This window comes from Leopardus geoffroyi, chromosome A1 (genome assembly GCF_018350155.1).
Source record: "Leopardus geoffroyi isolate Oge1 chromosome A1, O.geoffroyi_Oge1_pat1.0, whole genome shotgun sequence".
NCBI lineage: Eukaryota > Metazoa > Chordata > Mammalia > Carnivora > Felidae > Leopardus > Leopardus geoffroyi.
In genome coordinates this window covers 109,140,343-109,167,507 of record NC_059326.1, presented here as the reverse complement: position 1 = coordinate 109,167,507, position 27,165 = coordinate 109,140,343, and the positions used below count along the sequence as shown (strand labels likewise).

The 27,165-nt window shown below is 44.3% G+C and overlaps 1 protein-coding gene across 1 annotated transcript in view; it reads right to left on the bottom strand.

The window, feature by feature from the left end:
• Positions 1–27,165, bottom strand: part of LOC123579123 (translation initiation factor IF-2-like) — a 66,205-nt gene that overhangs the window by 33,367 nt on the left and 5,673 nt on the right. Inside the window, exon 3 of the mRNA XM_045442740.1 lies at positions 18,667–18,761. Coding sequence (XP_045298696.1) covers positions 18,667–18,761 — 95 coding nt within the window. The remainder of the gene's footprint in view (positions 1–18,666; positions 18,762–27,165) is intronic.

The following is a 27,165-nucleotide window of genomic DNA, read 5'->3' as shown; positions in this document are numbered from 1 at the left end:
CAGCATAAGGAGCTTCACATAACAAGCACGGGACTACAAATGATCACTATGCTTGTTTCGCTATGCTGCATCACTTCCAAAATCCCCTGTGATGCTTTCGAATGAAGTCTGGATCCAAAAACTTTCCCCATGTTTCCCCTAGTTTGAACAGAACAATACCCAGGGAATCACAAGCTGATTTGTAAAACTGACTTCCCCAAAGAAAATAAAACAGATCTCAGAGTCAAGGTTATAATATATAGTCTGGAGTGATCAAGCCCCCACTTCTGCTGGGGGGTGGCAGTAGAAGGTTAGTGTGGCCCCTGTCACCTTGTCAAGAGGACCCCAGCTCAACAGATGGACACAAGCCACCTTCTGTGACCTCTAGGAGAAAGCCAGCTCTAGAGTCCCTGGGACGGCTTTCTCCCCATCCAGCTCAATGGAGATATACCGCACAAGGCCTTGGTAGCTGACAGAAGTGGTGCACAAGTCCCCAACATCACTGCTGACAGAAGCATACCTTCTCTCTAGGGCAGGGCAGGGACCACAGCTGGGTGACAGACATTCATTTCTAACTTGTCCACATTACTAGCCTTGGGGAAAACCACAAGTGATCTCTAGCAGCACCCAGGTTCCTTGTTTGCACCTGTTCCCCTCTCCTCCCCACCACCTCTTCCCATGTACCACCCTCTCACAAAACTCAGAACTCCAGAGCAGGGTCAATCAAGGGGTCCTTGAGATCCACAAATGGTATGCAAAATTCTGGATGTTTGTCCATCTACTTCCTTTAATTCTGGAAGGGCTGTGTGACCTCAAAAAGACTAAGAACCACTGGACCAGGACCTCTTTAAATAGAAAGCATCGGTTTAATAAAGCTAATTTGCATTAATGAGTTATGCATCTTTAGCTAACTGCACTTCCAAAATAACATCTTGGGAAGGAGAATACTTAAGTGAAAATATATTTCTAATAGCAAACTTGAGGTATAGTTAAAATTTGAGTGGGGGGAGGATGACAAAGAAGCACGAGGACCTTCTTGCTTCCTTTAAGCCACTCCCACTGGTGCATACAACCAGTTTTTCCAGATACGTTTTTCTAGATACCAGTAGTCTAGATACTTTTCAGAGGCTACTGGAGTGAAGACAGGAGTTAGTGACTAGGATGTGTCCAAAGACACAAGCATTTCTCAGATGAAACCCAGCCCCTCAGATCTGAGAAACCCTTGAGGCCACTGAGGTTCCTAAGACCTTAACAAAGAAGAGAGGATTCCCACCATGACTTAGGGGCCCAAGATCCCTGTTTCTATCATCATACCAGATCTCAAGTGGGCAGAGTGGCCTGGAGCACATGTGCCCTCCTAAAAAGGCCATGTCCCCAGAAGCCCTATGTCTGCTGCATCCTGGGTCCTCACTCTCCGCTGGTGACAAGACAGAGCTGTCCTTATGAGGAACAATCTGAAGATCCGGCTCTTGCTCCTCTGGTCTCTCAATGAGTTTCCTGACGTAGCCAAGGCCCTGCCCCCACTATAGTCAGGAGGAAGTGATTCTGTAAGGTCTCCCAGGGACTCCCGGGGCTGGCTCAGACATCAGACTGTTAAATAAGCGGGATTTTTTTCAGTGTTTTCAGAAACTGTTGTTTAAAAAAATATATAACCATCCAAACTGTTTACGTAACCCTAGGGAAGTCTCCACAGATACGGCTCCTTCTTTGTAACTGTGGCCAGGACTTAAAAAATAAAGTAGAGGGGCTGTCAAAATCAGAGAGGCTGTCATGTTCTAGCTCTGTGCTTTTGTAACCTAGTTCAATATTTTACTCTACTTTGAGAAGTTTCTTTTCACGCACTTTCCCCCTTTTCTGTTTTGCTTTCCCTTCATTGTTGGCTGCTATGCCCCGAACACCCCTGACAGTTACTGGGAACATCACAACCATTACCCTGGAGACCAGAATCTGCCCAGAACTCAGGTTTGTAGGGATGTTTAGAATGACTATGCTGGAATTCATTTAAAAGCCCAGCACTATTCTCATAGATATTCCAGGCCTACATGCCTACATATTCAGGCTCTATATGGCTCCCTTCTCCCCTCCACACAGTTGCAGGGTCTGCTCTGTCTCTGGGTTGTCCTCTTGGAGGTGAGCGTCAGACCACTTGGTCCAACTCTCAGAGGTTCAGCTCTCTAGATTTGTGCCAACAGAATCTCTATGGTCCCTAAACCACAAATTCTGAATTATGATTCTAAGGGGGATGCAAAGCTGCTGGAGGACAATCACAGTGTGAAGGTGATGGTCTGGGCTTCCTTCTGGAATCACCCTGGTGTCTACATTACTCAGGGCCAATCATCCAACTAGAATCTGACTTTTGTAGGAAAACACGCCCCCCCCCCCCTTTTTTTGTTAAAAAAAAAAAAGGCTATTCTTCTTTGGTTTAAAGCAGTGGTTTGGATCATAAACGTCACTGGTAAAAAAAGAATTTGATGAGAATTATGTGCCCACCAAATGCACAATTTGATACCACTTAGGAGAGAGGGTGGGTCCAACCCCAGAAGATAAGCCTGTGAACCCAGAGATAAGGACTTTGACCTTACAACTGGCCTCCTCACACTACAAAGCTCTAAGAATTCCCAACCACTGCCAAATCATCACCAACAGCCAAGGCCTCAGCCTAGAACCCTCCTTGCTGATACCTGCACTGAACACAGTAATAGAGAAGACAGAGGCGCATGGCCCTCACCCTGATAAGAAAACTGTAGAGGGTGTCCTGAGGAGAAGCCCAGGGAAGAGTGGAGGGTGTGGCCACCCCAGCCACAACCTCCTTCAGATAAGGGACAGTGGCCAAGGGACATCTAAAGTGCGTAGAGAGTCTGGGCCAGCAGTTCTTCCTCTGTTCTCTACACCCACCCTCATCCCTGCCAAGCTCTGATGTTAGCCCAACTATGCCCACCCCAGAGATCCTCAGCCATTTCCCACAGGTCCCCTCCCAGAGGAGTTCTTTAATTTCTTCTTACACCCATAAGGAGAATGAGCGATGAAGAAATGCAAAATCCCAACTCCTAAAAATGTGGTTTAAAAAGGGAAGCCCCCCAAAAGTTCCCATCTGTCGACCGAGGCAATAAAATGATGACTTAAAAAATTTGGGGTCTTTCCAAGTCATGGAGGAATATATGAACAGAGGAAGATGTGCTCTAGTTTTGAAACTCTGGCTTGGTGCCACACTTAGGTGATACCCAATGACAGTAAACACCCTCTCCCCAAAATCCTCTGCCCACCTCACCCTGCCCATATGAAGCCCAGACAATTCAACATTTATTGACCACGGACTGTGTGCTTCCAACCCTTCCAGGTGGTGGAGTCCGCAGCATCGAGGTGCTTTGAGGGGCAGGTCAATATTTCAGTCAATATTTGCTGTGTACCTACACTGTGGTGGGTTTTGAGGTTTGAGGGGGCAAGATTTTGAGAAAAGCGTGGCTAAGAATACTCCAGCTTGGGAAGTATTGACCTACAAATAGCACCACAGGTGCAAGGAACAATTGACTCTGCATGGAGCGATCAAGGAAGGTGACCCAGAGGGGTAACATTTAAGCTGGGCTTTGAAAACACATTTTGAGAGGTGTAACTGGGGAGAAGTGGCATTCCAGGCAGAAAGAACAAGGTGAACAAAGGTCAGGGTTGGGGTGGGGAGTGGGAGGGTTATGGACAGCTGGTTGTGTGGTGTGTGGCAGGTAGTCAGGACAGTGGTACCAGAGCAGGGGGTCTGAGGAGCAGGAAATAAAAGGCAGGCTGCAGTTCCTGGCGGGCATGGACAGAGTGGCAGCTTGCAACTTCAGGATCTGCCAAACCATTCGGGTCAAGGTCACATTTTCTCCTGGGAACCTCCCAGCCAATGGCAGATTAAGGCAGGGATGCTAGGACCTGTCTATTTCTACCCAGAGTGTGACTCACCTCATGGGCAATCATCTCTGCATTGGAACCATTCCCTGGGCTGGCTGAGACCTTCTCCACGCTGCAACACAGTTGGAGGATCTTCCCACCCACTTCTTCCTCAGGACTGAGACCCCTACCACAGTCAGACTGCCTCCTCCTGCCCCCCTCCCTTTCTCTTGCACAGATGTTACCTCCATAAGTCTCTTGCACTCCACGTGCCATCTGGGTGCGTGCCTCCCAGAGGGGACCCAAACAGACTGGAGAGGTCCCTGGATGGATGCTCAGTGTCTGGGCTCTGTCCTGTTGGCAGTGAGAAGCCATCGAGGCCTCCTCAACAGGGAGAGGTGCGATCACATCTGAATTTTGTGAAAGTAATCCAGCAGCAGAGTGAGGAATGAACCAGTGGGGAGGAGCGGGATGGTGAAATGACCATTTAAAAGAACACGGCAGGGGCGCCTGGGTGGCTCAGTCAGTTAAGCGTCCGACTTCAGCTCAGGTCACGATTTTACGGTCCGTGAGTTCGAGCCCCGCGTCAGGCTCTGGGCTGATGGCTCAGAGCCTGGAGCATGCTTCCGATTCTGTGTCTCCCTCTCTCTCTGCCCCTCCCTCATTCATGCTCTGTCTCTCTCTGTCTCAAAAATAAATAAACGTTAAAAAAAATTAAAAAATAAATAAATAAAAGGACACGGCACTTATTGGTAAGAGGTTTTGGCAGCATGCACAATTTACTATGTAGGTACCCGTTTATTCAACAACCTCAATTTTAGAAGTCCTATAGGAACACTGGCACAAATGCGTAAAAATATAAAGACGAGGATGTTTATAGTAGCCTCACATATCAGTCACATGACAGTGGAAAACTCCACATTCATCTGCAGGAGGGAAGATGAAAAAATGGTGCATTCATGCAGTGAGATAATACCATGCAGCCTTTGAAACATAGGTGGTATATTGGGGCGCCTGGGTGGCGCAGTCGGTTAAGCGTCCGACTTCAGCCAGGTCACGATCTCACGGTCCGTGAGTTCGAGCCCCGCGTCAGGCTCTGGGCTGATGGCTCAGAGCCTGGAGCCTGTTTCTGATTCTGTGTCTCCCTCTCTCTGCCCCTCCCCCGTTCATACTCTGTCTCTCTCTGTCCCAAAAATGAATAAACGTTGAAAAAAAAAATTTTTAAAAAATAAAAATAAAAAAGAAACATAGGTGGTATAGGTCTCTTTGTACCATCTCAGAAAGACATACACAGTATATCGCTATTTTAAAAAGCTAGTTGCCGAACACATATACAGCACAATCTAACATTCATGAACAAAACTGTGCCTATGTGTATCTTTTACGTTTGTTTGTATAAATAAGTCTGGAAGGAGCTACTTCAACTATTGATAGAGGTTACTTCTTGAGGTGGTAGAGATTTCACTTTTTATTTTGTATTTTTTTTTAATTGAAGTAGAGTTGACAAACAATATTACATTAGTTTCAAGCGTACAACATAGTCATTCAAAAAATCTATATGTAATACTATGCTCACCACAAGTGTAGCTACCATCTGTCATCATACAAGGCTATATTTTGTGTTTTTATAAAGCAGTATTCATACAGAACTTCTGGCTTTTATTTTTATTTTGTTTGGGACTTTTTTGCATTTTCTAATTTTTTAGGTGATGAATATGTTTCATTTCTCTTATCAGAAAACAAAATTTTAAATAAAAAAACTCCATGTCCACTTAGAAAAAGATATAAAAATTCTTCATATTACCTTTCCAGAGGAAAAAAAAAAAAAAAATGGGACAGTTAGGAAATCTGTCAATGGCCTAGTCTAGGTAAATAGGAATTTGAGGTGAGTTGGAATAGCGCTAAACACAGGGTGGTGAAGACAGGAGTCCCAGAAGAAGCCAAGAGTGTTATCCTGGGTAGTGGGTGGAGAAATCAAAGAGGGGGGGGGGGGTGGGGGAAGGCGCAGGGGGAGTATGTGTGCTGAGTGTGCTGGCTTTCAGGAGGCTCAGGCCAGGACAGCTGGTGTACGTGAGAGGTGATATTGGCTCCTGTCCCACACCTCAGGAGGCCAGTTGGGGATCAAAATTGATGACCTACAGGAGATTCAAAACTCACCAACAGCACTCACCAATGGACAAAAATGCTAAATATAAACAGTGAACCATTAGGAAAAAAACCTAGAAAGATATTGGTGGATATTTATCTCATCTGAATGGAGAAGGACTTCAAATACAAAAGAAAATAGCATTTTAAAACTCTAGAAATTTTAACATTAAAAAAAAACCCAACACCTCTGCTTTAAAAACAAACCTCATAAACAAAATCAAAAGGCAAGCAAAAATGGGGAGAATAATCACATTTACAGAGAAAATATTCTTCCTATGTAAAGAACACAGATAAGTAATGAAAAAACATGGTCCAGAATTAAAAAAAAAACAAAAAACAAAAAACACAGAGCACTTTGTATTAGTTAGAATTTGGTGCAGTTACATATAACAGAAAACAACACTGGCTTAAACAAGATGGAGGTGATTTCTTTCTCATGTTAAAAAAAAAAAAAAAAAAAAAAAAAAAGCCCAGAGGTGTCAGTCCAGGGCCAGCATCGTGGTTCTAAGAGTCATTAGGGACCTATACTTTTTCTAGCTCATTCTACCCCAACCCTAGGGCACAGCTCTCATGGTCATTGTTGGTTGCTTGAACTCTAGTTATAGTGCTCTCATTTAAAAAAGTAGGCTGGGGAGGGGCGCCTGGGTGACTCAGTTAAGCATCCAACTTCAGCTCAGGTCATGATCTTGTGATTTGTGGGTTCAAGCCCTGCATCAGGCTCTGTGCTGACAGCTTGAAGCCCGGAGCCTGCTTTGGATTCTGTGTCTCCCTCTGCCCCTCCCCCTCTCCCTCCTCCTCCTCCTCCTCCTCCTCCTCCTCCTCCTCCTTCTTCTTCTTCTTCTTCTCTCTCTCTCTCTCTCTCTCTCTCTCTCTCTCAAATAAATAAAACAAACAAAAATAAAGTAGGTTGGAGAAAGGGAGAATGAGTAGAAGGGCACATGCCTCTCCTTTTCAGGCAACTTCTTAGAAGTACCTCATGATACTCTCACTTACATCTCATTAGCCACAACCCAGTAACATGGCCATACCTAGCTGCAAGGAAGTCTGGGAAACATAATCATTTGGTTGGCCAGCAAAGGGCTCAGCTAACATCTGGGTTTGTTACTAAGAAAGGGGACAATGGATACTGGGAAGCAACTAGCAAGTTCTTGCATACATGTGAACGGAATTATCAAAATTAATACAAATGTAAAAGATTTTTAAAGGGTCAACCTTCCTAATAATCAAATAAAATGTAAAGCAGCCCTGTTACGGTTTCCTCCAGCTATGATCTTGAAGGACTGGCCAGACAGGCAGGAGATGATGTCCTAATAACAACCTCCATATAGCTGTCCATGGAGAGAGTCCCAGGGTAAAGGCCCTTCCACCCGCTGAATGGCTCCTGGAGCTTCTCCCCAGGGTCTTCCTCCAACCTAAGTGATGTCAGATTCTGTAAATGCTAGGGAATGGACAAAATTCTTCACCCAGGGATTCTCTAACTAAACTATGGCTACAGTTAAATTTTAGGTGTTTTTGAAAGTTCCTTAAAAAGTAATATCCTCATGCAAACTGAATCAGCAGTTTCAGAACTAAAAAAACCTCTGCCCTGTGCTTGGGGTGTTACAAACTAAGCATGAAAACTGACCACTGGAATAAAAACCAATGTCAGGCAGAATTAGGCAACCCCAAGTTAAGTCTTTTCGCAAATTCAGAAACTCTACTTCAGCTCCGAAGGATCGTAATGTCAATGCTGCCATCCCTCAGAACACACAGAAGATATGGCAAGTGTGGAGTCTGAAGGCTTGTCAAGTTCTGAGGCCTATTTTTAATAGTTACTATGCCTTTCTCCATTGCAGACTGTCTCCAGGCCCTTCTCATTATTTACTAGAAAGCCTGTCTATAGCACCCATTTCTAATTTTTGCTCTTCTTAAATGGTTGTGGATAGGGAAACAAAAGTAGTAACAGATATTTAGTGGAATCTGGGGAGATAGGTGGTCTTCTCTACATGGGGAACAGTGGGATGTAATGACTAAACATACACATGCTTAGCCACAAGTATCAGGAACACTTGGATTTGAGTCTTAGTTCTACCCTCTGCCCCATAGGCCCTTGGACAAGTTATTAAACTTCTCTGAGCCTCACGTTCCCTGTCTTACAATGGGGTGAATACAGTGCTTACCTCCTAGAGTTTATCATACTGTCAGGGTCCTGCAGGAAACAGATGGCATTCTCAAACTGGAAGGGTTTAAGGAAACCAACAAGGAAGAGAGGGGTACTTTAGGGTTAGCAACAGTGGAGAGCTGTTACCACCTCCAGCCTGAAGGTGTGAAGGACGAGGGCAGGGAGCCCAGAGAAGGTGGCTGTCAGAATGGGTGAGTTAGGCTGTAATGACCTGGGGTGGAGCCAGGGGAATAAATTCTTTACCTAATTTTCCTGTGTCCACTGATCTCCACTGGCCAAAGTCCGAACCCAGAGACAAGGTATGTGATGACGTACTGCATACAGGTCAGCCTCCTGGGGCACAAAGGAGGTGGAGGGGGTGGGGAGCAGATGTGATGGGGCACGTGGAAGAGCATTTGGGAAGGTTAAACAAAAACAGAATGTGATGAGATTAGCACAGTGCTTGAACATAGTAAGTCCACAAATCCTCAATAAATATTGATTAATTTTAGACTTTGGTCTCTCTCCCTCTCACTCTCTTTCTGGCTACCTTTTTTATTTACTGCTTACTTCCTGGTTTTCAACAGGTTGAGATGAGTTCCAAGTAATCAAGTGCGGTTATCTATATTGGAGGGTTTTGAGAGAGTAATGAGTGTGTAAAAAAGATTACCAGGGACTCTGGGGGCTGGAAATGAGAGAGGGAAACAAAAGAAGGGGAGAAGGTAAGAGGCAAGGAGGAGAGAAAGTGTATGTTCCCTATCAGGCTGGAATAAACACAGCATTATTTTACTTTATGATCATACTATGCGTTTATTGAGATGTGATAACAGTCTTGGCAATTTTACAGCCTATTGAGACTCACCAGAGATCCTAGTGAGACTTGCAAAGAAGGTCTTGCTGCCCTAAACACAAACTTTTGTTCCTACTTCTAGATTAATAGATTTTATCTCAGGGCTCCCTTCCCTCTAAAAAACCAGCAGTCAGATGTGTTCATGTGGAGGGTTCAGGTGACTCTTCTATTCTGATTTGGGGAATGGCTGCTCCGAGTGAGTTGGTCCTCCCATGGGATGGCTCCCCGTGGGAAGGGAGGCCCGAGATTGGTCTGAGCTCGTGAACCTCAGCAGTCCTTTTCTCAAGCCTTTGCCCGGCACTCACTTGGCCCCCTGGGAACCTCTTAACTCCACAAGCCACTCTCAGATGTCTGGTGCAGGCTCTGGAGCATATTCTTCTCACATCTGCCTCCCCTCCCCTCCGAACCTTCGCACAGGTCGCTGTGCCTGGAACACACGCGTTCTCTTCTTTGCCTGGCTAACCTCATCCCCTCCATGACCCCTCAGGTGTCATCTCACCCAGGGAGCCTCACAGACAGTGTCTCCTCCCCTCAAGGCCCACAGGGATTGGGAAGCCCCTCCTTGGTTCTCTCCTCCACAGCACTTCCCACACAGCCTTGGTTTCTGGCCTAACTCTCACAACAGATTCAACACCCTTGAGAAGGGACGCTGGCAGGTCCATTTTACTTTCACCATGTCCAGTAGAGTGCATGGCACACAGAGGACACTCAGGAAAGGTTTCCTGAATGGATATTTAGGGCATGATTCAGAAAATAAGAAATGTTACAAATCCCAAAGCATCAAGTTAACTAAGTTGTGTGTTCTAGAACATCCTTCCTCTCCTACTGGCACCCTGGCTCTTCTGCCCCAACAGCTATCAGGACAGGTAATCTTGTGACTATTCACCTCCTCCGAACTCCCTCTTCTTTTTCAGGTGTTCTCTTGAACACCACTTCCTCAGAGGCCATCCCTGACCACCCAGTGCAACATAGCTACTTGGTCACTTGGTTACATATTAGTGTACTTTAATTTGCTACACACCACTTAATCCTACTGTTAACATTTTATTTATGTGTTTAATTACCTCCTATCTTCACCACTAGAGTAAGCAAGCTCCGTTTGATCAGGGATAGGTGTTCATGGTTTTAAGCCCAGCATCTAGCACAGTGTGTGCCACACAGCGAAGTGTTCATTACATATTTGTTAAGTGAATGCATGCTACTGTTACTGTGTTCTGATTTAATTCTACGTGTGTCTTCTATCTTTGCTGTTGGATCAGATACTCCAGAGAAACTTAGAAGGGCCTCCTTTATGGTATTGGAAGTGGGGAGGGGGAGCTTAGGTCCCTTCCCAGGCCAAGATGGGGTATGCCCTCTGCCTAGAGCTTCCACGTGGCCAGATGCTGAGGATTCTCAGCCCAGTGTCTGCAGGTCCCAGATGCTGGAAATGCTCCTCTGGCTTTCTGTGAGAGCAGCTCCAGCTGCCCACGGCCCAGACGTACAGAGGAATGTGTCCAAGGCTCCTAGCTGGCCTGGCAGCTGGGTAGCAGGAAGCAGGCACAATGGCCACAGCACTGCAGATAGATGTCTTCCTTTCCCCATATGGCCACCCCCAGAGTGCACATCACTGTGTGGCTAGCTGCAGAAACCGGCCCTGCTTCATGGTGGCTGGGCAGTGTGGCTCTCTGGCTCTGCTGGGAAAGGGCTCTCTGGCCCTTTGAGAAGCTGGGGCCCTGCGCCCGCCCCTCCTATTCCTGCAGAAATTGCTCTGCCAGCTCAGTGGTGGGCCAGGCTTGGAGTCTCTCACCTGCCCCTGGGCCTTCCTTGAAGCCCTCTGGTTTACTGGAAATCATAAACTGTTAGAGACAGCCTTTATCACACCCTGAACAGTGCACTCTTAATATTTAACGCCAGAGGCTGAAACAACCAGGGACGCTGGCCTCCTGGTTACTCCCAGTGACTGATATTTGCACCTGGTAATTGAGGTCAGATTTGCTTCTCTTAAGTCACATGATTTGCCTCAAGGCAGGAAGGTGTCGGGGGGCCACTTGTTGCAAAGGGCCCAGGAGGTGATTATAGAAGCTGCAAAGGCTGTGCTTCTCAGGGAGCCAGACCTGGGAGCATGGAGCTGAGCTGGCAGCTGGTATATGACCCATGTGGGGACTAAACCCCAACATTTCACTGAGAGCAAGCTTAGGATACCTTCTTCCCTCTAAAACACCTGCTGAATGGAGCCACTTTAAATCCTTCCTGGAATTGGGTGGGGCATCAATTAATTAACTAAAAAACTAATTAGATAGGTTGAATAGGCCACCTGGAAGATTCTGGTCACTTAAGGGTCTCCAAATCACAGTATAGGCCCCACCCTATCCAGACACCTAATCTTGCTCCAGGCTTTGCTTGACCTCAGGTATTTATCTCCTGGTTGTCATGGAAGCTGCTCAGATAAACAGAAACACAGCCAACCCGGCCCCTCTATCAGCCTTGGATCCTTCTGAGAGCAGTGGAGCTCCCTGGTGGCCACTGGTGGCCCTGCCCGCTGGGCAGGAAGCAGCACTACACCAACTCACACGTGAGGTCTCTTTCACACGGTCTCCTGAGGCACACAGTGGATGCTCAATAAGTGCTCATTGCATGAAGGCACACCCGGGGGGTGTATGTTAGTTCTCAGGCCTCAAGGTCCCTAAAAAACCCCTCAGTGGCTGCTGTGGTCGGAGCTGATCCACCCACCCCAGTCACGTCAGGGACCGCAGGCCAGGCTGGATACAGCCACTCAGCTCCTCAAGCCATCCAGTTGGCCCACAGGCCACCTCTCTGCTCTCAGAGCCCAGTAGACACAAACCTGTGAGGAAGGAGCCAGCTGTGGTCTGGTGACTCAGTTGGAGGGAAGGCGGAGACGATGTCTGGTTACACCAGCACTGGATGCCACATACCACAGACACAGCAGCAGAAGGCCCCACCATCCACATACCAGTGGAACGTCACCCTTGCTGTCTGTGCCCAACCCAGGACTGAGCACACTCTCAAAGTGAGTCCCTAACTACTCCTGAGGATGTATGGATAGCCTGAAGGGGACACTGCAAGAGGACTGAGGACGAAGCCACTGTCCCTACAGACCCTAAAATGGCTTCCGAACAGGATCTGCAGTGTCCTCAGAGAAGCTTCTAAGGTCAGGCAGATGTTCACCTCTGTGGCACACAGCTTCGTCCAGAGAGGGGGCTGGGGGACAGACCAGACTACGTGATCTCTCGAGGCCACCAAAGTCAACCACTGCCCTGTTAAGGGAGGCAGGCAGGGGCTGAGTGCGGGCTCTGGCGTTGGGCCTGGGAAGCTGGGGTCTGCTGTACAAAAGCAGTGTAGCCTAGGGCATCATTCAACCTCTGTCTCTTCATTTGGTTGTTACATGAATTAAAGAAGATAATATAAGTAAAACTTTATTAGAGTAAACCCTCAATATGTTTTAGCTATATAGTTATTTTTTTCATTCAAAAACACCAAACTAAAAAGAGAAGAAACTGTGAAAGATGACATGGCATTACACAGCAGCAGGAACCGAATGATCCCCCCCAGATAACAGAAATGACTGCACATAACAATACAGCAAAGAGAGGTTTAAGCTCCTCGGCTCATTTTAAGCTCCTGAGTCATGGCAGATGCACAGCCTCTGCGAGGCTGAGCCACACGTGAAAGCTGTTTCCACCCACGTATTAGTGGAGCCCAGTGATGTGCTTAATAACAATAAGAATGATAAAAATAGCCACAACAGGCCATGCACATGCACGTTTGCATATGTTACTTTATTTCATACTGCATATGTGTGAGGTAGGTATTCTCATTCCCATTTTACAGATATAGAAACTGAGAACTAAAGGGGCTAAATAACTTTCCAAGCATGCCCCACCCATCCACCCCTGCACGCAGGGAAGCAGAGCTGGGATTCAAATCCAGGCCTGACTGTGGACTTCTCCACTGCACTATCCCACCTGAAGCAAAATTCCAAGTGCTATCCACTTCCTGGGAAAACCCATCTGGGCAGTTCTTAACTCTCCCTTACCAGCAGTAAGGGCACCCCACTGTGTACCTAAGACCAATGGGAACAGTCCTCTGACCACAGGGTGACCAGGGAAGCTGCAAGGGACATCTGCTGCCCCTGCCCCAATGGCAAGTGTCAGGTTTCTTTTTTCAAAGGGTTTTAAGGAGACTCCTCCCATACCCAGTTCCCAGGCTTAAGCCTGAGAGTCCTCCTACAGCAGTAAGGGCCCAGCTCTGCTCAAGGATGGAGAATTCTAGAGCACCCAGCTGCCATCTGCATGCCTAGCCCAGCACCCACCCCAGGCCAGGCTTGGTCCCTGTGAAGCCCCAGGGGGGTCCGCAGGATCTGGCCAGCACCAGGCAAGGGTGGAGCAGAGGAGTACTGGAATCACACCGCCCCCAGGCCCACTATGCCTCTCAGAAAACAAAGAAGGAGGCCCCCAATCCTCTGCTCCCACAGGTGCCCGGGATTGAGAATCTTGTGTGTAGAGGAAGCCTTGCCCTCCAATCCCCGATAAAAGCCAAAACCAGCTACCAGAGGATTAGCCTCAGACACAATTACCCATGTGTATTAACATTTTCTCTTGGAGACCAAAATGAATCCCAAGGCCAGAGCACTGGCCTGGGACCCCGTAAGCCCTGGCTCCTACTTCCAGCTTTGCCTCTAACTCTCTACATGACCTTAAGCAAGTCACTTAACCTCCCAGGTCTAAGGCTTTCCTTCCTGTTAAATGGGAATAATTACAGACAGTCATCATTGTAACCATCATTCCCTGAGGTTTTTCTCTGAGCCAGGCCCTGTGCCAGGAGCATCGTCACCTCTATCCCTGGAGTGCCCTCTAAGGTAGGTACTGTTTTCATTCCCGTTTTCAGACAAGGAAATTTTGGAGGAACCAGGGTCCACTGTTAGTAAAGGTAGACGTGGGTCTCAGTATCATGTCTGTATATCTACTGTGACATAAAGAATTAATTCATAAAGATCAAGGACAGAAGTAAAAGTGTTTTGAAAGAAAAAAAAAAGAGGAGGGGTGCGCTGCATAATAGAAATACAAATTGCAACCCCCTGGACATGATTTAAGGGATATTCCTAATCCATTTAAGAACCTTCTGTGAGATCTGTCTACAGAATCAGAGACCTCTAAGATGAGGAAAACCCTCAGTAACTCATTTTTTTCCTTTCTCTCTCCCGTTGGACAGGAATGCTCTGCCTACTCAAATTCCATAGGTGAGACCAGAAGGATCAAGCAAAGGCAACCCAGGGACTCAGGTTGTTTTGTGTGTTGCCTTAAGGCGGCTCAGGACATCTTAGGTACTTAACTATTTGTTGCATAGTCTGTGAAGGAGTGAGCAAAGGAATGAATGGAAAACTTCAGTACAGACGGAGTCCTCTTGTTCTCCTGCCTGCACTAAAGGATCAGGGCAGTGACAAGAGTCGACTTGTGCTGTGGCTGCAGCTGTGCTGACACCCTGCCCAGATCACAATCAGCCCTGCGGCTCCCATTTTGGAGGAAAGGCTTGCCCAGGGACCTGTAGCTCCAAAACTCCTCAGGCACTCTCTGCAGCTCTTGGAACGTGCCTGGACTGTTGTTGTGCAGACTATGGAGGCCTGGCTGGGTGCCTGCCCCTGCTTTCCTAGGGCTTCATAAAGGCTGGGAAGTGACTTACCCCAAATCCCCCATCTCCCCCTTATCAGTTCAGCCCAGGGAGTGACGCTGACAAACAAATGCAGTCATGTATAGACTCCCAGGGTCACACAAGGGTGGAGCTGGCTGAAGCCTTGGTGATCTGAAGATTCAGGCCAGTGCACACATATATATATCTACCCTGGGCTCTGGGGGATCCAACCTCCACTAGCCATGTGACCTTGGAGAATTATTTGAAAAGAAAATATTTGAAAAGCACTGGTTTCCTCAGGTGTAAAATGGAAACAAAAGTCTCTCCTTTAAACAGTAAGCTTGTGTTCCTGTTCAAAAGTCTTTACTTCCTATTCTTTTTTTTTAAAATACTTTTTTAAGTAATCTCTATACCCAACGTGGGGCTCAAACTCACAACTGCAAGATCAAGAGTTGCATGCTCCACTGACTCAGCCAAGCAGGCGCCCCCTTACTTCGTATTCTTTAGAGTTATTAAAGTCAAACTGCTTGGCTTGATAGTCAAATCCTACCATCACCCAAATCTTGTGAACTACCCTACTCATCATCACGCCTCCCAACTCCAGTTTGCTGTCATGCCTGTATGCCTACGACTATTACCCACTTTCTTTCTCCCATTTGAGTTTACTAAAGTCTCAGGGGCAGGCCTCACAAAGCGTTCCCTCACTTGGGCTTCTCTGGCCATTCACAATTGGGCACTCAGAGGTGTTAGTACTGTATGTCAACAGGTAGGAACAAAGCTTTGACTCTCAAACCAGAAGGTGGGATCCTTGAGGGCTACCATCTCTTATGATATCTCTCCTGTCATGCATTGAATGATACATAAAAATTCCTGTTGACTCACCTGAAGTCAGAATTCAGTTAAAACACCCCCACAGGAAGGAAAATAGAGATAAAGAAAGAAATTGGAGGCAAACTCAAATCACTCCTATTTCTGCAGGTATGGTTGGTGTGAAAAGAAAAACAATGCTGTCTAACTTCAACCGAGACATGAGAAGTAGAGGAACTCCCTAAAAACAATGCATAGAATAAATCACAAGGACTGGCCTCACTTAGAGATTTCAGGAAGGAAAACACAGTTAAACTGAAAACTGTTAAGTCCTGTTTAAAAAAACAAAACAAAACAAAACAAAACAAACATAATAACAAAAAACAGCCCGGAAATGTTTTTTAGTACTGCATCTATCAAAGTCCCTTAGGGGCTTGATTCGTCCTTTAGTATATTCTTCCTAACACCTGCTTTTACTAAAAACCAACAGCTCAACACCAGAGCTTTGTGAGTCAGAAGCAGAGTGAAACTGGACACAGAGGTTCTCAGCTGTGAAGCACGTCACCCAGTTAACAAGCAATAACCATACTAAGTATTACCAGTCAGTGCCCTGCAGCCATGAGGGTGGGCCAGGGGAAGCTGGGCTGAAGGCAGATGGGTGTCACACATCACCCAGATTCTCCTCCCACCTCGTTCCTCTCTCTGGTCCCGGCTTCCACCTCAACCACCCAGCAGCCAAACACACCCAGAAAAAAATCCTTGTACCACCTTCCACCCAGACTAATTCCACAACATTTCAAGTGAGACCTCAGGACCAATACATATTTCTTTCCTAATTTTTTTAAAGTTTATTTATTTATTTTGAGAGAGGGGAGGGGGGGAGGATGAGGAGGGACAGACAGAGAGGGAGAGAGAGAATAGCAAGGAGGCTTCATACCATCAGTGCAGAGCCTGATGAGGGGCTTGAACCCATGAACCATGAGATCATGATCTGAGTTGACAAAGAGTCGATACTTAACCAACTGAGCCACCCAGGCGCCCCAGCCTATTTTTTTTTTTTTACAAAAATAGTAAAACATAGAACTCAGAAAACTCAAGTGATATGGAGAATTAGATCTAGACACCTTTTGATTTTAACCTTGTGTTATATAGTTAATCTCTCTGAATGGAAATCTACATCTACACAAAAAAATTGTCCCTTTAAGTTACAAACAACTCTGACATAGTTCTATTCCTCTCTTAAATCTTTAAAAACTGGAATTGCTCATTACAACTTACAGTCATAAAACTTACAACTTACAATCATGGCCCCCACAAAAACCCACACTCCAAAATATTCATAGTGTTATAACAGCCAAAACTGAAATCAACCCAAATGTCCATCAAATGATGAATGAGAGCCCAAAGACAGTATATCCACACAATGGAATATTACTTGGCAATGAAAAGGAATGGAGCACTGACACATGCTGTGACATGGTGTGAAGTGAAAGAAGCCAGACGCAGAAGATCACAGGTGGTGTGGCTCTATTTCTATAATATCCAGTATAGGATGTCTAGAAACAGAAAGTAGATGAGTGGCTGCCAGTGGCGTGGGGAAATCGGGAGAGTGGAGGTGGGTGACAATTTAGGGGTACACTTTCTTTTGGGGTAATGAAAATGTTATAAAATTGACTCTGGTGATGGATGCATAACTATGAATATATTAAAAGCCATTCAATCATATATTTTTTTTGTTTATTTTTGAGAGAGAGAGAGAGAGAGAGAGAGGGAGAACACATGAGTGGGGGAGGGTCAGAGAGAGAGGGAGACAGAGGATCCGAGGCAGGCTCTGTCCTGACAGCAAAGAGCCCAATGAGGGGCTTGAACTCATGAGATCATGACCTGAGCTGAAGTCGGATGCTTAACTGATGGAGCCACCCAGGCGCCCCTTAATCATACATTTTAAATGGATGAATTGTATGGTGTGAGAACTATAGCTCAGTAAAGCTGTTAAAAAAAAAAAAAAGTACAAGGAAAAAATATCTCACACAGGCTAGTGACTGTTGCTTGTGAAAGTGATTGGTGTCAATCTACTGGTTTGAAACATCCACAGTGAATGTGTCCTTGAGGCTCTTTGTGCTGAGGGGCTAGAGAAGTGCCCCAAAGTAGCACTCAGGAAGATGCCCCCGGGACAAAGAACAGCTCTTCTTCCACTGGCCACAGTTTTAACTGTAGCATTTTAGAATGCTCCGATACCAGGAGGCACTTATGAGTGGTCTGGGTTATAACATAACTGACATGGGCGACACTTCAGCTGTGGGTTGTACCAGTCATCAGAGGTAAGCTGAGACAGGGTCACACTCAGGGCGCTCAGGGTCGTCACCGGGTGCACTCTCAGATGGGTCACCAGACCTTCCGCACACAGAGGAAGACTCTTCCCACTTGTCTGATTTATGGAGGTTCCAGACCCTTCAAATGAACCATAAAGCTACCTTGCGCCAAGTACACAAGGATATGCATAAGGCAAATAGTAACAAAGGCAAATTTTGCTAGTGTGTCAATAATTCAGGTTAAAAGAAATAAATAAAAATAGGATTATGTGAAGTTAGGATGTAGATTTAAGAGAGTGAGGTTATTTAGGGACTCTAATTTTGTTTTCCATTACTTCTACTTTGTTCCTTTTTCTGGTCTACAAGCACAAATATGATTCATCCTCTACCCATAGGTGGCCAGCCTCATTTTCTGATAAGAGGCAAGAGTGACAGAGACCTTGGGCTGCACACCCTGGCTTGCCACATATTACCTCTGTACATAATTTAATCTCTGGGCCCTGGTTCTACATTTGTAACAAAGGAATAATATTTGCTATTTGACCAGGTTTTTGTGGGGGCCAAATGAGATATAAACCGCATAGCAGTGCCTGACACACAGAGTCTTGGGGCAAAGCAGGCAGAGGGTAGGATGAAGGACAGGGATCATCAAGCTCCTTGCAAAGAAGGACTAGTGACACTGAAGGAAACTGTCACAGAATCCCTGTCACACACGGCCCTAAAGCGGTTGCGAGTCAGGAAAGAACAGCATCAAACCAAGCAGGTGCTGAAAATCAGGAAGTCTCTCCTAGATCTCATCACAATGCCAAGAAGCAGCACAATGGCCTTAGCCTTCTGGACAGAAAGTACTCTTATTCCCAAATAGGAAACTTAGAATTATTATCTGTGGAGGGCGAATGGGGTCGAAACAGGACATCAACAATCCTCACACAACTGCTCACATTGCAGGTTGCAGAGGGGAGTCCATTTTCTTGTCTCCCTGCTGTCCCTCCTCAGGGCTGCTTGCGGTGCAGACAAGTCCAGGGCGTGCTGCCATCTGCAGGCAAAACAAGAAAAAGCACAAGTCATGAACCAAATCATCCACCTGAAGGGCCTACCAACTGCCCTCCCCCACTCCCACCCCTGGCCTGTCCACAGGCAGCTGCAACAGCTGGGTCCACCCAGGTGCAGGAGCCAGGAGAACCCACTCAGTTCAGTTTGTGATCCCACCACAGAGTCACGACAGAGTAAGAACTGTAAATTGTAAACTATCAAGGACTCAAGCATTTCTTAATAGCAACAACAAGCAAACTTACACAGAGCTCACCAAGTACCGGACACTGCTCCAAATGATTTACATTTAGTAACTCATTTAATCCTCACAAAAATGTTTTAGGGGCGCCTGAGTGGCTCAGTCTGTTAAGTGTGTGACTCTTGATTTCGGTTCCAGTGATGATCTCACAGTTTGTGGGATCGAGCCCCAAGTCTGGCTCTGCACTGACAGCAGGGAACCTGCTCTCTCTCTCCCTTTCTCTGCCCCTCCCCTGCTCACTCTCTCTCAGAATAAATAAACTTTTTAAAAAATTGAATATTTTAAAGGTCTCTGCTGCTTTGCCTGATTAGTAAGTTATCATATGAATAATTAAAATGAAGAACTTGATAATGACCAATTTCAAAGAGGGGTCAGCTATGAAAACTTTGAGAGAGGATCTGAGCATCCTGCATATCATGCATCCCTCATTTATCAAGCACCTGTTATGGACCAGACACTGCTCTAGGACCTGGAATGAACCCAAAAGACAAAGTCCCTTCTAACGTGGGCTTCCATTCTGGTGGAGGGATGTGACAAGAGAAGGAGCAATAAATGCTGTGCAGAAGCAGCAGCAGGGTAAGGGAACAGAGGGTGATGACAAAACCATTGATATGCATTTACTTATTCATTTATCCCCATGTACTTATTAACCATCTACCATAAGCAGGACATTGTGCTGGGATCCAACAAAGGGCAAAACCCACACATGGTCCTTGCCTGTATGGAGTACCTACTCACATAGGAGAAGCATATATTAATCAAATGATCACTGAAATAAATGCGAAGGTATAACGACCTGTGGTTAAGTGTGACAGCAGAAAGGCGCAAGCCACTATGAGAGCATCCTAAAGAGGCCTGATCTTGTCTGAAGCCTTGGGAAGACCTGGAATGGAGTGTAGGGTAAAAAACACGTGCAAAGGCTGGAACACAGACAGCAAGCCAGAGGCTGGGTAGGGAGAGAGGAGGTACGGGGAGGCAGCCCTTGTATGGCACCCCCAGCCCTGAGAGGCTTGCATCCTCTGAGGACTGGAGCACCACGTGAGAATTTTAGGCAGAGGAGTAATGTGATTGGATGTGTGTGTGTTTTTAAAATGCTGTACTACGTGGTAGGCTGAATAATGGCCCTTCCAAAGATGTTGATGTCTGAATCCCTGCAAGTAGTGAATATATCCCCTAACATGGAAAAAGGCAGAATGTGATACATTAAGGATCTTGAGAAGGGAAGATGATCTTGGATTATGTAGGTGGGCCCAATGTAATCACAGGTGTCCTTACAAGAGGGAGGCAGATGGAGATGTGACTATAGAAGAGGAGCATCAGAGCAGTACAACCTGAGAAAGACTTGTTGGTTCGAAAGATGGAAGAAGGGGCCATGAGCCAAGGAACGCAGGAAGCCTCAAAAAGCTGGAAGAGGCAACTAAATGATTTTCCTCCAGAGCCTCCAAAAGGAACACAGCCCTGATGAAACTTTGATTTTAGGACTTTGACCTTCAGACTTTGTGGTAATCTGTTATAGCAGCCATAAGAGACTAACACACATTGGCTTCTGTGACAAAATAGTCAAGAGGTAATGAGAAGTAGGGACCAGTTGGAGGTCACTGTGTTATCCAGGCAAGAGATGTGACAATTTGAATCACAGCAGTGGTGGCATTGGGGGTGGAGAGGAGTTGAGGGACCCTAGAAAAGGGGGAGTTGGCCAGTCAAAGGTCTTGCTACAACCTGGCAGATGTCACTGGAATGCTGCAATAGGCCTTCTTGAGGCTCAGGACCAGGCTGTCTGGCCCTGGCCAGGGCCCAGCATCCTTTGTAGAAAGAGGAAGCCTGCACCAAGGCAGTGAGACCACTCTCAGAAACAGACATCATCTAGTCTCTCAATAGGGACCTGCTGACCCCATTCCCACAAAAGAATCCAATAGGTTCGAGAAAAAAGTTCTGCAGTTCACTAGGAATTTCTACTAGGCAAAAGGTAGAAATTGTTTCTGCCAAGCATTAGACCTTGCAGTGAACATATTTTTCTTCCCAACAGAGGTTTTGTAAACCTAGCAAGGAGACATCCAAATTTAAACATATGTATCTCCAACCCAGCTTGATGTGGGGCTTGATTCCACAACCCTGGGATCATGACCTGAGCCGAAATCAAGATCAAACACTCAATCAACTGAGCCACCTGACCGCCCTGGTTTCCAATTTTCTGATAGCAGAAGTCTCACTGAGAGGAACAGCTTCCTATATAAGAACACTCCATTTAAAATCTGTATCTGGGGACGCCTGGGTGGCTCAGTCGGTTGAGCATCCGACTTTGGCTCAGGTCATGATCTCACAGTTCGTGAGTTTGAGCCCCGCATTAGGCTCTGTGCTGACAGCTCAGAGCCTGGAGCCTGCTTCCGAATCTGTGTCTCCCTCTCTCTCTGCCCCTCCCCTGCTCATGCTCTGTCTCTCTCTCTGTCTCAAAAATAAATAAAACATTAAAAAATTTTTAAAATCTGTATCTGAAGCTCTGATTGTTCTTTAGTGTCATGTTTTGCACGTTTTAGTCATCCCTACGTCACCATAACTATTTCACCAAAATTAAATACCATATGTACTATACTTAATATTTCTCTTTAAATTAATTAATTCCTGCCCTTAAATAATAAATGAATCTTAAAAGCAAACTTTATTTACTACTATAAATGGAAAACCAGCATCTTATGTCATAAAGGAAGGCAATCTTACAGACAAACACAATGGAAAACAAAAAACCGTTGTGAAAATATAGTTAAGATATTGCTATCCTTTTGCTCATTCTTTGATATCAAAAGGGAGATTGGGAAAGTTTAGAGAGGTGTTAGAGACATATCAGCACCAAACTGACAGCTTTCTCCCTCCCTTGATCAGAACACTGAAAAGGAATTGACAGGGAATGAATAACTTTCTCAATATGCAAATCCTGTGAGACAACGCCACATATGTGTTCCACCTGGAATTACCCTGCACCACCTGACATCACCTCTCATAGGAACATGTCTTAGAATATAGTTCTAGAAGTAGAATTATTGCAATAAAAGATGTCGACACTTTAAGAAGCTTTTGATAGGGGCACCTGGCTGGCTCAGTCGAAGGAGCAAGTGACTCTTGATCTCGGGGTTGTGAGTTCGAACCACATGTTGGGTGTAGAGATTACTTAAAGATAAAATCTTTTAAAAATTACAATAAAAAAAAAGCTTTTGATAAACACCATCCAGATTAGTTTCACCACAGTTTTAATGTAAGAGTGCCCACTTGGCTCCAACCTCAAATAGTTAAGTATTATAAACACAAATGTTAAAACGTTAAGCGTTATAGTGTAAGATATTCACCAGCTGAATTTTCAAAGCGATTTTCATATTCCTCTAGCCAGTCTCTGACCCTGGGGCAGGACGATTACATGAACCTTCAGTTAGTGGTAAGTTTACACAAACTGATATTGCTCTTGGTTTAACCAAGCTAAAGTAAACTAAGTAAAACATGAGGAAGTGACTAGCATTTGCAAATACTTCAGAATGTTTTTGTGCCAGCAAAGGTCAAATGAGGCTCAGAATAGCATGGATTCCAAAGTAGACTTTTGAGAAATAAGGAAGCCAGAGAAGCATTACTCACGAGACACCAATCACTATAAATAATTCAGAAAGTTAATGAAAACTCTAAAAGAAACATATGTGTGAGCCTTCCTATCCTAATGTGATAGGGCCACTGCACAAATGCAGTTTAATGCACTTGTACAGATGAATGCAATTGTTAACAAAAGATTTCTAAAATAGAAATAGAAAAGTATATTCTGAAGTATGAAGAATTAATAACAATAGGAAGCTTCCAGATTATTTCAGTAATTCCTAGGCAGACACTTAATGTGTGTTTGCACCTATGAGGGAAAGTAAGGGACAAGAGAATTAAAAACATAAAAAGTTTCTTATGTTTGGGAAGAGGTTAGAGGTTCTGATTAACTTTTGGTGTTTATAGGAAAACATAAATTTGTTTATGCTTAAGAAATTAAAGAGGGCTCCCTGTAAGGTACAGAATTCCAACTCATTAAATAAAAAGAAAGAAGAGGGACGCCCGGGTGGCTCAGTCAGTTGAGCATCCGTGTGACTCTTGATTTTGGATCAGGTCATGATCTCACTATTCATAGGATCGAGCCCCGCATCTGGCTCTGTGCTGACAGCATGGAGCCTGCTTGTGATTCTCTCTCTCCCTCTCTCTCTCTCTGCCCCTCCCCTGCTTGTATAAGTACACACTTCCTCTCCCTCTCTCTAAAATAAATAAATAAACTAAAAAAAAAAAAAAAAAGAAGGAAGGAATGGAAACAGATACCTTGATTAATCCAGAAAAAGTCATAAGAACAAAAAGAAAAGGAAGAACTCATGATAAATATTTGGCAAAACAAGAAGGCAGAAATAAGGCCCAAAATAAATATATGGTAAAACCTTGAATTGTGAGTAACTTGTTCTGCCAGTGCCAAGACAAGCAAACATTTCTAATAAATTTTAACTTGATAAATGAGCGATGTCTTGCAATATGAGTAGTACATGACACCAAATGTTACCTGATCACAACTGAGCCGATGGTTCTTGAAATTTGCTTTGATACACAAGTGCTTTGGTTTACAAGCATGCCTCTGGAATGAATTATGCTCGTAAACCAAGGTTTTACTTGCATGTCAATTAAACTCTACTATTAAAAAACCAAGACTTTCAACTTAATTTCCTATTAGTTGGAAAACAAGTAAATAAATTATGATATACCATTTTAATGGATGTATGTGTGTGTGTGTGTACACCAGGAAAAGAGGCCCAGGACATTCATAGTTTAGAAAAGTTGTAGAAAAATGCATAAGCAGAGAAAAGGATCCAGAAAAACACTAATTTGGTAATGGTGGTTGCCTATAAAGAGTGCGATTATAGGAGACAGGAGCAGGTTTTCCTATCTCACTTTACAAGTGCCTACACTGAATCTATTACAAATAGCATATAACCAAAGAAATAAGAAGGAATGAAATAATAAATATAAGGGCAGAATCAGTGAAATAGAAGACACACAGAACAAAAAATAAAGGTGATTAATAAAATAAAAGTATTTCTTTGTGAGGTTTTTTGAATTTGAATTTATTTTTTAATTAAGTTTTTAATTTTAAGTAGGGTTAACATACACTTTTATATTTGTTTCAGGTGTACAATCCAGTGATTCAACAATTCTATGTATCATGGCTCATCACGATCAAAGTATTTCTTTGAACACAGGGAGACAGAACAAGAATAATATGGGGGTAAAAAAGACTACAGAAAAAAAAAGGCATGACAAATATGACAGACATTTAAAAACCTATAAAAGAACAATATAACTGTATTTTTCTATATAACTATAAATAACTATATAACTGTAAATAACTACATTTTACTGTACTACAATGTACTACAAAATACATTTTGAAAACAAAGATGAAATCAATACATTTCTAGAAAAAAATGCCAAAATTGGCATAAAAATGTGAATAACCATTTAAGAAATTGAAGTTATTCTATTCTATTCTATTCTTTCTTTAGTAGGCTTCATGCCCAGCACAGAGCCCAACATGAGGCTTGAACTCATGACCCAGAGATCAAGACTTGAGCTGAGATCAAGAGTCAGATGCTTAATCGATTGAGCCACCCAGGCACTCCAAAACCAAAGTAATCTAAAAAACTTATTCTCCATAAAGTTTCAGGGCTATGACGTTTTACAAGAGCATCCTACTACCTTCCAAAGAACAGACACTCTTTCCTTAAATGTGTTACTCTGGAAAACTAAAAAAAAAAAAAAAAAAAAAAAGGAGGAAACATCACCCAACCTAATGTTGCTATAATTTTGAAATTTGGAATATGGACTGTTCATAAAAAGAAACTATGGGCCAGTTTCACTTCTAAACATGGATGCCAAACACCCAAATAAAATATTACCTAACCAAATCCAAAAAAGTATTAAGAATATATCATAATAAAATATTTAAAAATGGTTCAAAGTCAGAAAATCTCTCAATGTAATTCACTACATTAATGGATTATGGAAGAAGTTACTACTGCTCAACATCTCTCTGTTGTCCTTTGCCTCCTGGGAATACCATTAAACTTCCCAGCCACCTTAAAATACGTGGGACCAGGGGTGCCTGGGTGGCGCAGTCGGTTAAGCGTCCGACTTCAGCCAGGTCACGATCTCACGGTCCGTGAGTTCGAGCCCCGCGTCAGGCTCTGGGCTGATGGCTCAGAGACTGGAGCCTGTTTCCGATTCTGTGTCTCCCTCTCTCTCTGCCCCTCCCCCGTTCATGATCTGTCTCTCTCTGTCCCAAAAAAAATAAATAAACGTTGAAAAAAAAAAAAAGTAAAAAAAAAAAAAAAGTAAAATACGTGGGACCAGGTGACTAGTCCTCGTCAACGGAATGAGAGGAGTAGTGATACGTGTCCTCTCTTGCCATCATAGAGAACTCGCTGAAGGACTTAGGCCCTAGCAGTTGGGGAAGCAACTGGCTAGAAAGAGCCTGGGTTCCTGAACAACTAAGTGAAGGAGAGCCTACTATCTTCCCAACACCTTCGACTGTGTCTTGAGTGATAAATAAATAGCATTATTGGTTTAAGTCACTGAAACATTGGGGCTGTTACAGTAGCTAAGATTATACACTCTAATAATACATTGAAAACTGGTATGGGGAAGACGATTATCTCCCCAGATGATTATCTCCCCAGACACAGAGAGATCATTTGACAAAGTTCAATGCTAATTCGTGTTAAAAACAAAAACAAGGGGCACCTGGCTGCCTCAGTTGGAGGAGCATGCAACTCTTGATCTCGGGTTTGTGAGTTCAAGCACCACACTGGGTATAGAGACTACTAAAAAATAAATACCTTAAACAAAACAAGAACCAGCTTTTGGGAGCTGAAACAGAATTAGGAGACCAAACCCCTGTCTTCCCCACTACCCTCTTTCCTTCATCGCTTCATTATTCATTACTTTAGCCCCATATTGATGCATTTTCTTACAAAATTTTTCATTGGAAACTAATGCATGAATTTTATCTATTTTCCTTGATATCTCAGATCCTAAGGGAAGAGATACAAACCTATAGCTAACATGATACTTAATAGAGAAACTACATATATTCTTTTTAAGAAATGGAACAAGACAAGGATTCCAGCTATCGCCACCAACATGTAATAGAATTATAGAAAAATTAACCACTACAAGGAAATAATAAGAAGTAAAACCAAGTATAAAATTGGAAGGAACGAGTCAAAAGTTGTCAGTGTTTGCAACTGGTATAGTTATTTCACACAAAACTCTCAAGAGAATCCACAGAAAAACTATTAGAATTAATAGGAGTTCAAAAAGATAGCTGGATATGAGACTAACTTAAAAACAACTGACTACACTTCTCCACACCAACAGTAACCAACCAAAGAGAGAGAGACAGAGAGACAGAGAGAGAGAAAGAGAGAGAGAGAGTGTGTGTGTGTGTGTGTGAGAGAGAGAGAGAGAGACAGAGAGACAGAGAGAGAGAGAGAGAGAGAGAGAAAGAAAGAGAAGATATGTAACAGTGTAACCTATAACAATGTGAAAAAATAAAAAAAAACACTTATAATAGTAATATTATTGAATCTAGGAATTTTTGTTTCTTAAGAGAGAGCAAAAGAGCAGGAGCGGGTGAAACGGTAGAGGGAGAGAGAGGGAATTTTATTTTATTTTATTTTTTTTTTTCAACGTTTATTTATTTTTGGGACAGAGAGAGACAGAACATGAACGGGGGAGGGGCAGAGAGAGAGGGAGACACAGAATCGGAAACATGCTCCAGGCTCTGAGCCATCAGCCCAGAGCCTGACGCGGGGCTCGAACTCACGGACCGCGAGATCGTGACCTGGCTGAAGTCGGACGCTTAACCGACTGCGCCACCCAGGCGCCCCGATAGAGGGAATTTTAAGCAGGCTTCACACTCCGTATGGAGCCCAACATGGGACTCGATCCCACAACTCTGGGAATATGACCTGAGCAATCCCACAATCCTGGGATTATGACCTGAGCCGAAATCAAGAGTTGGACACTCAAGTGACTGAACCACCCAGGCACCTCTCTAGGAATTATCTTAATAAAGAATGTATAACAGACTTGT